Genomic DNA, 12,525 nt, shown 5'->3' with positions numbered 1-12,525 from the left:
GCTGCACTTCTCCAAGGTGACGCGCAGCGACTCAGGGAACTACACCTGCAGCGCCTCCAACAGCCTGCAGGGGGAGATACGCGCCGTGGTGCTGCTGAACGTGGCAGGTACGGCTCCACCCGCCCACACGTTACATTACCGTCATTTAGCTGACGCTGTTATCTAAAAGTCACTTACACCTGATTAGACTAAGCAGGGGCCAATCCCCACTGAACCACCAGCCTTGTAAGTCAAGCAACTTGGCCACTTCATCGGCCCCAGATACAGATTCAGATTCTGCAGAAAAGTGCCTCACAAACTTCCCAAGTCTTTTTCATGGGCTCCTCTTCCCCGGCACATAATTACCCAACGTTTTGTTCGTTGTGCCTGTGACCTAGGACACAAATGAGCACGAGCAGTAAGCAAAACTGTTACACTTCCTGTTGCCCGTTGTGGACAAATTTCCCCCCCATATGTTTCTATTGCTGTCTCGCCCTCTATATATCACACACTCTTGAGTGATGACCAGGGGGAGGCTAATGATCGCAGACGGCTACATAAACTAATGACTCCCGGGGTCAGAAGCTGGGCTGTAATGGCAGCTGTGTGAAACCATGGCTCCCCCTCCCCTGTTAGCGCCCGGTTACTCCCCCCTCCTTCCTGTCAGGTGACCCCGCCCCGTGATTAATCGGGGAACAGCAGGACGATGTCATAGAGAAACTGCCCTAGGGCCCTCGGCCTTCTGGGATACCTTCCCCTCTGATCTACCCGATACCCTCTCGCTGGGTCACCTGACACCGGTGTAGGTGTGTGCACACAATGGCTTTTTCCATCCCGGCCTCTTTTTGCCATTGCACAGTGGGACATCGCTGCTCCTAGTGGCCGTCTTGGGTACTACGCTGCTGTGTATATGGAGGTGGAACACGGTGCCGCAAGTGAATAGCAGGGGTTTTATAAAGTTCACCAAAAAGCTGTTTCCGCAAAAGTGTCAGGAGATTGCCTTTCATAATAGTGGGACAGATTATAGTAATATTTGTGAATGCTACTGTGTTTTACTATATTTGTTTGCAATTTGTCATTTATGTTAGATTACCTGGAAAAAGGTCTCTAAAAATGAATGACTGAAATGATTGTCTAAATGATCTCAAGGAATCCGACTGGGGTGTGCTTGTCTGCATGCATGTGTTCTCCTGCTTACATGCTTGTGTATAAAATGTATTTATTTATATTTTTCGCTCCCCTCCTAGTCTATGTTAAGTTCAAAATGGAGCCAGACAACACCACTGTGTACCAGGGCCACATGGCCATTCTGCACTGCCAGGCCACCGGAGACCCAGAGCCCTACATCCAGTGGAGGATTAAGGACAAGTTCCTGGACCCCAGCCAGAGCAGGTGAGAGAAACCACAGAGCCAGAGCCAAAATGGCCTCCTGTGGGCCAGAGCAGGTGAGAGAGAGAGAGAGGGACCACAGGGGCAGAGCCAAAATGGCCTCCTGTGGACCAGAACAGGTGAGAGACAGAAACCACAGTGGCAGGGCCAAAATGGCCGCTTGTGAGCCAGAGCAGATGAGAGAGAAAAACCACAGGGGCAGAGCCAAAATGGCCACTCGTGAGCCATAGCAGGTGAGAGAAACCACAGAGGAAGAGCCAGCATGACCTCCTCTACCATAATAATTACAATAATAATGATATTTATGGATATGCTGTGTATAAGCAATAGTGTATCTGCTTCCATAGTGAGAATAATAATAATAGATTGTATAAGCAATAGCGTCTCTGCTTCCGTCGTGAGAATAATAATAATCGATTGTTTTCATGTAAGTATGTACTATTTGTTGTGAAGTGAATGGTTTCGCTGTTTCGCCTCGTGCGTTGTATAACCACGGCTACCAGTTGTTTGTGTGAGTGCGTATGACCTCCCTGGTGTCGAGTGTAGCAGAAGGGCCCGTGGCCCTTTGAAGCTAGCGGAGCGAGGAGCGTAATTTATGTTGTGTAACCGACCCGCGGTTTCGCGGAAAGATGTCCCCTTTTCCACGCTGTCAGACCCTCCTCACGCGAACGCGGTCGCTGGTCCACGCTCGGCTTTTAGCTTCGGGAATCGGTTTGTCTCGCCGTGTGTGTGTGACCCTACCCAAAGTCACGAGCATGAACATCTTTTTGACATGGGCCGATGGAAAAGAATCCCTATTAGTTCTGTGCTTCGCCCCTCAAACGTCTGCTGTTTACCGTGAAGTCACTGATTTCTTTTTAGTTTTTTTTTTTCTCCCCCCCCCCAAAGATTCAGGGATAATAAACTCCTGCAGGTTTTCTGTGTTTTTTTTTCTTCAGTCAGCAGCAGATCAAATGCGTAAAAGTTATCGATTCAAATTCTCTTCTGTGCTGCATTGATCTTGCCTGGTGCAATTAAGCCAACCAAGAGGAGCCAGAAGATTTGGATTGCACTTTTTGAGAGTAGTTCTTATGTTCCAATGCCCCAGACAAGCCCAGTAAAGCTTGGAAAAGTATTTGAATCCAAAACAATTATGCATTTGACCCAGGTCTAAGCAGCAGCCTGTTAGGCCTTGGATACAAAGTACGTATAAGTTACAAAACGTTTACAAAACGTTTGACCTTAAACTGGACTGGACTGGTGTTTGAGGTCCCTGGTCCAGCATTGGAAGTTTGAGATCCCTGGTTCAGTTTGTTTCGTTTGGCCACAATCGGAACATTTCCCCGCGCGCTTACGTGATGTCATCTCCGCAGGTTCAAGAAGATGGCGAACGGCTCGCTGGTGATCCGCGACGTCAGCACGGAGGACACGGGGAAGTACACCTGCATCGCCGGGAACAGCTGTGACATCAGGTCCACCTTCGCGGAGCTCTACGTCGTGGGTAAGGGGAGACGCTTCATGAATCTCCCGAGTCGCACAACTGCCCTCGTGCGGAAACAGTGTCCCGAAACCTTTGATAAAAAAATTATTGAACCCGTATTTGTGTAATCTGCCCTAAACCTGCTGAAGTACTGAAGCTCGGCTGGGCTGGGATTGGTTTAGCACCTGGGTAAAACGTTAACTCAATATCCCCAGAGTAGGTCAGATGCAGCTCAGTTAACTGTTCCTTCACCCCTATAAGCTAAATATACTGAATCAGAATTGAAGAATCAGTGAACATAATTACCTGATGGGTCGATTCATGCCTTTTAAAAACTTATATTGCTGTACTGACAGCTTGAGCCTGACAGACGCTGATTTCTTGAAGTACAAAATCACTTAGCCAGAGAGCTGCCTCTCGCCTAAAGGAAATGAGTTGCGTTCGGTGTGGCATGATATTGGTATCGACCTGTGCTCCTACCGCCTTCGGAAGTTGTATCAGCTGCCTGCTCTCAGTTTCATTGAGTCAACAAAGCAAATATGGCACTTAGGATTGGCACGGAGGGTTGGAAATTTTGGGTAATTGCGTTTTCCCTCGCCTCGCGAAATCTCCTGGGGGTTCAGTCCATCGCTCCCCCGGGCGATTTTGAACATGCCGAGAGTAGCACTTCCCCTGGTGGTATTGTTAGAGACTTGAAGCAAGGCATTATGGGATATAGAGGAACAATAGTCAGCAGTTGCCTGAACAGGTAGGATCCAGTGCCCAGGAGACTAAACCCCTACCTTAATTGTGCCTCTCGGGGTTCTCGTCATTGTCTCAAGTGCATTAAAGACTGCGAGTCTTTCGTGGATAATCATGCTTGCCAGCGCTAACGTTAGTGAGCCATGCCTCCAGTGAATCTGAACTATTGAAACTGTGTATATTGTGTTTGTGACTATGTTGTGAGGACATTGTCATTCTGACCTCTCTGTATGTGAAGGTGTTTGGTATTGTGAGGACATTATCATTGTGTTTTCCATTTGTTAGTATGTTGTGAGGACATTCATTGTCCCTCTGTGTGTGAGTTCATTGTCATTGTCTCTCTTGCGTGTTTGTGTGAGTGTGTGAGAGAATATTGTGAGGACATTGTCATTCTGACCTCTCTGTGTGTGAAGGTGTTTGGTATTGTGAGGACATTATCATTGTGTTTTCTGTTTGTTAGTATGTTGTCTCCCTTGCATGTTTGTGTGAGAGTATATTGTGAGGACATTGTCATAGTCTCCCTTGTGTGTGTGTGTGTGTGTGTGTGTGTGACAGTGAGAGTTCATTGTCATGGTCTCCCATGTGTGTGTGAGAGTGAGAGTTCATTGTCATGGTCTCCCTCGTGTGTGTGTTACAGAGAAGCCCGTGCAGCAGCTGATGGAGGACGAGGACAAGGCTCCGTACAAGATGATCCAGACCATCGGGCTGTCGGTGGGCGCGGCCGTGGCCTACATCATCGTGGTGCTGGCGCTCATGTTCTACTGCAAGAAGAGACGCAACGCCAAGCGCCAGCAGAAGACCACCGAGGGCGAGGAGCCCGAGATGGAGTGCCTCAACGGTGTGTGTGTGTGTGAGTGTGTGAGTGTGTGAGTGTGTGTGTGTGAGAGAGAGAGAGAGAGAGACACAGAGAGCGAGACACAGAGAGAGACATTAAATATGTTTTCAAATGCTCCTCTTTATCTCAAAGCCATAATGTGTGGGCTACATGATAGGTTAGGACTCAATGACTGGGAATATTCCCTGCCATGTCTGGGAGTCCCAGAGTTTGCTGTTCACTGCCCAGAATCTGTCAGTCAAAGCATTCCTTTTCCTCCCAAATTCCCCAGCCCCGGCACATCACAGGGGCACTAATGCATGATAAGATTTATCTGCTGGCACCTTTAACAACATTTGGTATTGTGTACTTTTTTTCTGTATGGTCAGGAAATATTTGACCGAAAAAAAAAGAATCAATGAATGAGTGTTGCCATGTATATTTAAATCATCCTGCCATTTGTACTTGTGGCCTGCAGGGGGAGCTGTTCAGCAGAATGGCCAGACCACAGCAGAGATCCAGGAAGAGGTGGCCCTGACCAACCTGGCCGCCACGGCAACCAGCAACAAGCGGCACAGCAGCAACGACAAGCTGCACTTCCCCCGGGCGAACCTGCACACGATTACTACCCTGGGTAAGTATCGTCCAATCGCATTACACACTGTCACTACCCTGGGTAAATATCGTCCAATCGTATTACACACTGTCACTACCCTGGGTAAATATCGTCCAGTCATATTACACATACTCACTACCCTGATTAAATATTGTTCAATCATTATACTCATTAACACTACCTTGGGTAAATATTGTCCAATCATTCTGCATGCCGTTACTACCCTGGGTAGATAGAGTCCAATCGTATTACACACTGTCACTACCCTGGGTAAATATCGTCCAATCATGTTACACACAGTCACTACCCTGAGCAAATATTGTCCAATCCTATTACTGTCATTACACCGAGTAAATATTACTCTTACTGCGTATTATAACTACACTGGGCTTATTAAAATGCAGCCTGACATGTGTGCGCTTGAAAATTCAGGCATATTTTTTATTCCCCTGGTAATAGTTGCTGGCATTTTATGTTATTATGCCAGGAGTGTTCTGCCTGATATTTGCATAGCTTTCATGTAGGTGAAGTGAAGTGTGTTTTATCTGCTGCTGATGTGGTTTAAAGCGTGGGGACGGCATGTGTGCATGTGGCTTGCTTGATAATGCAGATAATGTTTGCACCCAGTGTCATTACATGAACCAAAATCTGACTGTTATTTCTTTTTGTGTTTGTGTATGTGTGTGTTTCTATGTGACTGTGTGTTCATGTGTTTGTGTGTGTGTGTGTGTTTTTGTGTGTGTTTCTGTGTGACTGCCTGTGCATGTGTGACTGCCTGTGTGTGACTGCCTGTGTGTGACTGCCTGTGTGTGACTGCCTGTGTGTGACTGCCTGTGTGTGACTGCCTGTGTGTGACTGCCTGTGTGTGACTGCCTGTGTGTGATTCTGTGTGTGTGTGTGTGTGTGTGTGTGTGTGTGTGTGACTGCCTGTGTGTGATTCTGTGTGTGTGTTTCCGTGTCTGTGTGTGTGTGTGTTTCCGTGTCTGTGTGTGTGTGCTCCGTCCCCCAGGTAAGGGGGAGTTCGGGGAGGTGCTGCTGGCGAAGGCGCGGGGCATCGAGGAGGAGGGGAGCGAGGAGGAGACGGTGGTTCTGGTGAAGAGCCTGCAGACGCGGGACGAGCAGCTGCAGCTGGACTTCCGCCGCGAGTTCGAGATGTTCGCCAAGCTCAGCCACGTCAACGTGGTGCGGCTCCTGGGCCTGTGCCGCGAGGCCGAGCCGCACTACATGATCCTGGAGTACGTGGACCTGGTACGTACCGCGCCGCGGGGTCAGGGGTCAGGGGTCAGGGGTCACCCCAGGTTCTCTTTCACCTGCCGCTTTGTGTGGGGAAGGAGATGCTGTGTGTGTGACAAAATGGAGGATCTGTAGTCCCAGCCTTTTGAATGCGTTTTGTTGGCTGCAATGTGATTGGTCAGATTCCCCTGAATAATGTGTACCATACATATTGCAGCCCTATTTACATTATTTTTCAGTACTGTTGTTGATATCATCACATTATTGATGATCTATTACATACAGTATCAAATAAAGACATATGGCGGGAAGTGTTCAAAGGAAATTATGAAGATTTTATTCATTAACATCTGTTAAATAACATCTTCAGATAAAGCACTCTTTGTTTCTTCACATCTAAGATAAAGTTGTTGTTCATCGATCACACTCATCGACTTCCTGTTTCCCATGACTACAGGGGGATCTGAAACAGTTCCTGAGAATCTCCAAAAACAAAGAGGACAAAGTGAAGCCTCAGCACCTCAGTACCAAACACAAGGTGGGTCTGCCGGTGTTGGAGCGCCGCACCACTGCATGGGACCTCACCCTGTCTGTCATCTGCTGCCGGGGCAACCGTGTGTGAACACAGCTTAACCAGAGCTGGAGCCCCCTCTCATTCATCACAGCCTCTGTGGTATTATACTCACACAGGGGCTCACACACGCACTCACACATACACACACACACTCACACACACGCACACACACACACACACACACTCACACAGGGGCCCACACATACATACACACACGCACACACACACTCACACACGCACTCACACACACACTCACACACACACGCACTCACGCACACACTCATACACACACTCATACACACATTCTCTCATGCATACACATTCTCTCACGCACACACATTCTCTCATGCACACACATTCTCTCATGCACACACATTCTCTCACACACATTCTCTCGCGCATACACACTCGCACGTTCTCTCACAATGTCCTCTGAAAAAGAAACCACAGACAACACACACACACACACACACACACACACAAACACACACACAGACCCACTCACACTCACTCACTCATTCTCTCACACACACACGGATAGAATGACAATGTCCTCACAACATACTCACAATCAGAAACCACAATGACAACATCTTCACACACACACACACAAACTCACTCACACACACACACACACACACACACACACACACACACACACACTCTCTCTCTGACCCTCTCCTCTTCCTCTCCCCCAGTTGTCCATCTGTGCCCAGGTGGCCCAGGGTATGGAGCACCTGTCCAATCACCGCTTCGTCCACAAAGACCTGGCGGCACGAAACTGCCTGATCAGCGCCCAGCGACACGTCAAGGTGTCCGCTCTCCGCCTGAGCAAGGACGTGTACAACAGGTACGCCGCCAGGAGGGGGTCTCAAACACGGTCAGCGTGTCTCTGCTGCCACCCGCTGGCCAAACGGCAACATTACACTCATCTATTATCTGTGACCGCAAAACTCTGTTAGTTCTAATGTGTTTTAAAAAGTCATTTCGGGTGTTGGTTGTGCAGTAAAAGAGAGCAAATATTGTATTTGGAAATGAGAAATGCTTTCGTACGGAGTTGCCCAACCCTGTTCCTGGAGATCTACCGTCCTGTAGGTTTTCACTCCCGACCCTAATTTGGCGCACCCGATACATATTTGCAAAAATAATCATTTTAAGAATTGTCGAAAGGTTCAGAAACGAAGGAAGCAGTTGGTTCATGTTTTATTTCTGACTGTGTCCGTCTGTCCGTCTCCCTGTCCGTCTCCCTGTCCGTCTCCCTGTCCGTCTCCCTGTCCGTCTCCCTGTCCGTCTCCCTGTCCGTCTCCCTGTCCGTCTCCCTGTCTGTCTCCCTGTCCGTCTCCCTGTCCGTGTGCAGCGAGTACTATCACTACCGCCAGTCCTGGATCCCCCTGCGCTGGCTCCCGGCCGAGTCCGTGTTCGAGGACGACTTCTCCACCAAGACGGACGTGTGGTCCTTCGGGGTGCTGATGTGGGAGGTGTTCAGCCAGGGCGAGCTGCCCTACACCAAGCTCAGCGATGACGAGGTCCTCGAAGGTGAGTGTGTGTGTGTGTGTGTGTGTGTGTGTGTGTGTGTGTGTGAGTGAGACAAATCTTGGGGTCTAATTTGTAATTGTTTTGGATTCCAATACCTGTCTACGCTTTACCGAGCTTGTCTGGTCTATTGGAACCTATTAATCCTTGAAAGTAAGACAGGGTTTCTGTCTCTGTCTCTGTCTCTGTCTCTGTCTCTGTCTCTGTCTCTGTGTGTACACACGTATTTTCCAGAAAGGTGATGTGGGCATACGTTAGAAATGCCACTGAATAATACAGTGCAAATGATTCAGAACTTATCTCACTACCACCGCCTGTCTGAATAGAAAGACCTAACATATGTACGACCGACCAGGACTATCAACCTATAAGCCAGCTTTGCACCCTGATGCTGATCAGACCGTTGTACAACACACACTTGACACAACACTGTTTTCACCGAGTACATTCGTCAAAGCTCTAATGAAGCCAGAAGACTCTGTTAGAGAGAGGTTTACCCTCGTTTCCATGGATATATAACCGCTCACAATTGGTGTATATTAATGACCGTCTCAGTGGGGGCGCGCTAATCACATATTCTTACGGGTCCTTTACAGTCGCTTTTTATTACACTTTTAAGTGTTCATTAATGCACAAGGTAAAGAAGTACGGTTATTTTTGTCCGCATTTATATACCGGAAACAAATTACATTTCCTTTTGATGTCCATGTTGTTATTTCACAGGAGAGCTGGAGTCATGCTGCGTCTGTTCAGCAGTTAATATTCACTTCAGGCTCTCTTCTGATTGGCAGTTCATTAAATGGATGCCCCCCACTGATTGGTGAAATGGTTGCCAGGTTTCTTATCCAACATGCAACACGGTCTCCGACAATGCAATAAAAAAATTCCTTATAAGAAAAAGATTTAAACATTTTTTAAAATCTCAGCTGAATAGAAGAGGCTTTATAGCAGTTTTATTTCATCTCTATATATATATATATATAATAACTATTAAAACGATTTTGCTTGCATGGAGCCTTAAAAGCCGTTCTACCAGGGATAATAATTATAGCGATAAACTATGAATCGTTATCTGGCACCCGCCCCAGATAATGTTTTATGGCTTTGTGCACCTGTCAATCAAACCCACGCCAGCTTGCCCGCTGCGTGAGCAGCGATTGGTCGAGAGCACGTTCTAAATATAGCCCTGGGAGACGAGGTGCTTGCGGTTGTCATCGCTCAACTCTATCGATAATGCCGCAGTGCGGGCCCTTTCGCTCTTTTGACGGAAGCAATTTGGAGCGATTTATTTCGGCTTTTGTTTTTCTGTCCTTTTCAATGCAGGCGGAGATTAATCTCCGGTGATGCGACCGCACTAAAATGGCACCTGTCTGTTTTGTTATATTTGACGCGCTGCTAGATTCAGATCACGCCGTAGGGATGGAAGCCTTCGCGGCAGTATGGGCATGTGAATGGGTTCACCTGTGTGTAGATGCATATGACGTTTAATATATCGTATAGCCTGGCTTATTACGGGAAGGCATGCAGGCTGGAGTCTGCAAACCAATCTCCCGAAAGCAAATAAATGTTTCTGGATCTCACTGTACCCTGTGTTTCTGACGGTACCCCTCGTTTCTGACTGTACCCCGCGTTTCTGACCGTACCCTGTGTGTTTCTGACCGTACCCCGTGTGTTTCTGACCGTACCCCCGTGTGTTTCTGACCGTACCCCCGTGTGTTTCTGACCGTACCCCGTGTGTTTCTGACCGTACCCCCGTGTGTGTCTGACCGTACCCCCATGTGTTTCTGACCGTACCCCGTGTTTCTGACCGTACCCCCCTGTGTTTCTGACCGTACCCCCGTGTGTTTCTGACTGTACCCCCGTGTGTTCTCCGCAGGGCTCCAGGCTGGCCGGATGAAGCTCCCTGCCCCAGAGGGCTGCCCCTCGAAGGTGTACCGACTGATGGGGCGCTGCTGGGCCCCCAGTCTGAAGGAGCGCCCCTCTTTCAGCGAGATGGTCAACGCCCTGGGGGAGGTCCCCACCGACAGCAAGGTCTGAGAGCCCCAGCCCCCTCTCCTGAAACCCCCCGCCCCCACCCCCCCACCCTGGCCAGACTCCCGTGAGTGTGTGAGTGTGTGTGTGGCCCTGGCCCTTATACACTTAACACACTCTGCGGAGTTATCACAGTCACCGCGCGACAGTTTCAAAATGGGGTCCGGTAGGGAAGGAGAGAAGAGGACTGATTTTTAGTCTCTTATGGAGACGTTTGTTTTTTTATTGGTTTTGTTTTATTCTTCAAACCACCCGCTGGGCTCTGAGGACACTTGACTGGGCCCCCTGGGGTTTGGGTCGTGCGCGGGCAGTTTGTGCGTTTCTGCACAGGACTCTGGGAAACTGCCACCCCAGGACTGGAGTTCTCCATGTCACCCTCCACCAGGACAGCAGGGCCACTTCAGAGGCATTACCCACAGCACGGCCAGGAGAGGGCGCTGTCAACACCGAACATCAATCATCGCAAATTCTGCCTCTGGACTGAGGGAACGTGTCTCATATTGTGTGTGTGTGTGTGTGTGTGTGTGTGTGTGTGTGTGTGCGTACGTGTGTATGTGTGTGTGTGTGTGTGTGTCAGTGTTTGTTACCATATCAGTGAGTGCCGGACCAGGGTACAAACGCACAAAAGGATAAAAAAAAAAAGACTTGTTTGGGAGAAGGTTTGAGGAAAAGCATAGCAAATCTATATTAAATTTCCATTCGAATCGTTTGTTTGCTGCAGGAATAGTCACGTTTATTTCAGGGGAAAACAGGTGTGTTTTTTTCAGCCACAGAGGAGACATTAAAAAAAACTACAATGTGTGTCGCATGCATGTTTGTAAGTGTGCGCATGCAGGGGTGTGTGTGTGTGTGCGCGTGCGTACGTGTGTTTGCGTTTTTCTGTGTGTTTCCATCTTCCCCCTTTTAAACCCATTTTGTTACAGTGGACTGTTGCTGGGAAACACTGCATTATTTGTTGCAGGACACATGGAGTCCATTTTCCTTTCATTTGAAAATGCCTCTCTGTAGCTAGCTAGGCTAAACCCGTATTCAACATGCTCTCAACCAAGCACCTATCATTACGTCACCGAAAAGGCTTGCTCCCGCCCCTCTACTCGAGCTGGTCCAATCAGACGGTGATTTGTGTATATAATGTAGACATCATGCACTAACCACAAGTACAGTTCAGTTTTGTATTCTAGAAGGATTTTCAGGGACCTGTTTTTATTACAAAGGTCCTGTTTTTTTATTGCGTTTCTGTTGTTTTTTTGTTTTTTTTTGTTATTTTTCCAGAACGGTACAGTTCATTTGACCTTTTTTTATGCAGTTTTATGTATCCGGCATTTTGTAATACATGGCATTTTATAATAACATAAAAGAAATGGGTTGGGAGGGTAAAAGTGGTCTCACTAACCTAAACTACACTAAGATTCAAGTGCCTGGGAAATGAAGGATTTCTTTTAGCAGATTTTACAATGTCTTATGAAATGCAAATGCCTTGTTTTTACTCATTTTTGTTTTTTTAAATATTTTTTATACATTTAATTGTTTTTATTATTAATTTTTTGTTCTTGGATATAAATGTGCAAAAAAATCCACTCTTTAGCAGTTCTATTTTATCTGAATGCTAGGCACCTACACCTAGACCCTTTTGAGTCTGCTTTTGCAATACTGGGGCAATGAATATACATGCTGCTCTCAATAAAGTTTCACATTTTGTACATATTGTCTGGTGATGTTGCGTTACATTTTACTTAACAGACGCTCTTATCCAAACTTAAAGCAACGTACAATTAAATGCAGATCAAACAATTTGCAAAGAATCAGTTGTACAGCCATGAACATTAAAGTGTATTACACATGGTAAACAGGCCAAGTCGATTAAGTAAGCAACTACAGTACCGAGACGAATACAAATGCAAGTCCTAGATTAAACTACAAAGTACAGCAGGGGGCTAAAAGGTATAGGCAGGTGATACACACGTGACAATACATCAGGTTATTCCCACAGAAGAGTCAAGGTACAGAGTGAAGAGATGAGTCTACACACTGCGGTGGAAAATGGGCAGCGAGTGAGCAGGTCTTATGGGGATGGGGAGGTGGTTCCACCACTGGGAAGCTAGGGTGGAGGAGCTCTGCAGTCGGGACAAGCGAAAGCCGTTCACACGGCTGGCAGG

The 12,525-nt window shown here is 47.6% G+C and overlaps 1 protein-coding gene across 1 annotated transcript in view; it reads left to right on the top strand.

The window, feature by feature from the left end:
- ptk7b (protein tyrosine kinase 7b) overlaps positions 1–12,071 on the top strand; it is a 115,014-nt gene extending 102,943 nt beyond the window's left edge. Inside the window, exons 11-20 of the mRNA XM_061231516.1 lie at positions 1–107; positions 1,227–1,371; positions 2,721–2,848; positions 4,206–4,406; positions 4,861–5,016; positions 6,008–6,246; positions 6,689–6,769; positions 7,504–7,655; positions 8,163–8,341; positions 10,215–12,071. The exon at positions 1–107 is cut by the window's left edge and continues 43 nt beyond it. Of these exons, the coding sequence (XP_061087500.1) occupies positions 1–107; positions 1,227–1,371; positions 2,721–2,848; positions 4,206–4,406; positions 4,861–5,016; positions 6,008–6,246; positions 6,689–6,769; positions 7,504–7,655; positions 8,163–8,341; positions 10,215–10,375 (1,549 nt within the window). The 3' untranslated portion in view covers positions 10,376–12,071. The remainder of the gene's footprint in view (positions 108–1,226; positions 1,372–2,720; positions 2,849–4,205; positions 4,407–4,860; positions 5,017–6,007; positions 6,247–6,688; positions 6,770–7,503; positions 7,656–8,162; positions 8,342–10,214) is intronic.
- Positions 12,072–12,525: the final 454 nt, after the last annotated feature.

The sequence above is a fragment of the Conger conger genome, chromosome 2 (assembly GCF_963514075.1).
Source record: "Conger conger chromosome 2, fConCon1.1, whole genome shotgun sequence".
In the NCBI taxonomy this organism is placed as follows: Eukaryota; Metazoa; Chordata; class Actinopteri; order Anguilliformes; family Congridae; genus Conger; species Conger conger.
This window is presented reverse-complemented; position numbering and strand designations above follow the sequence as displayed.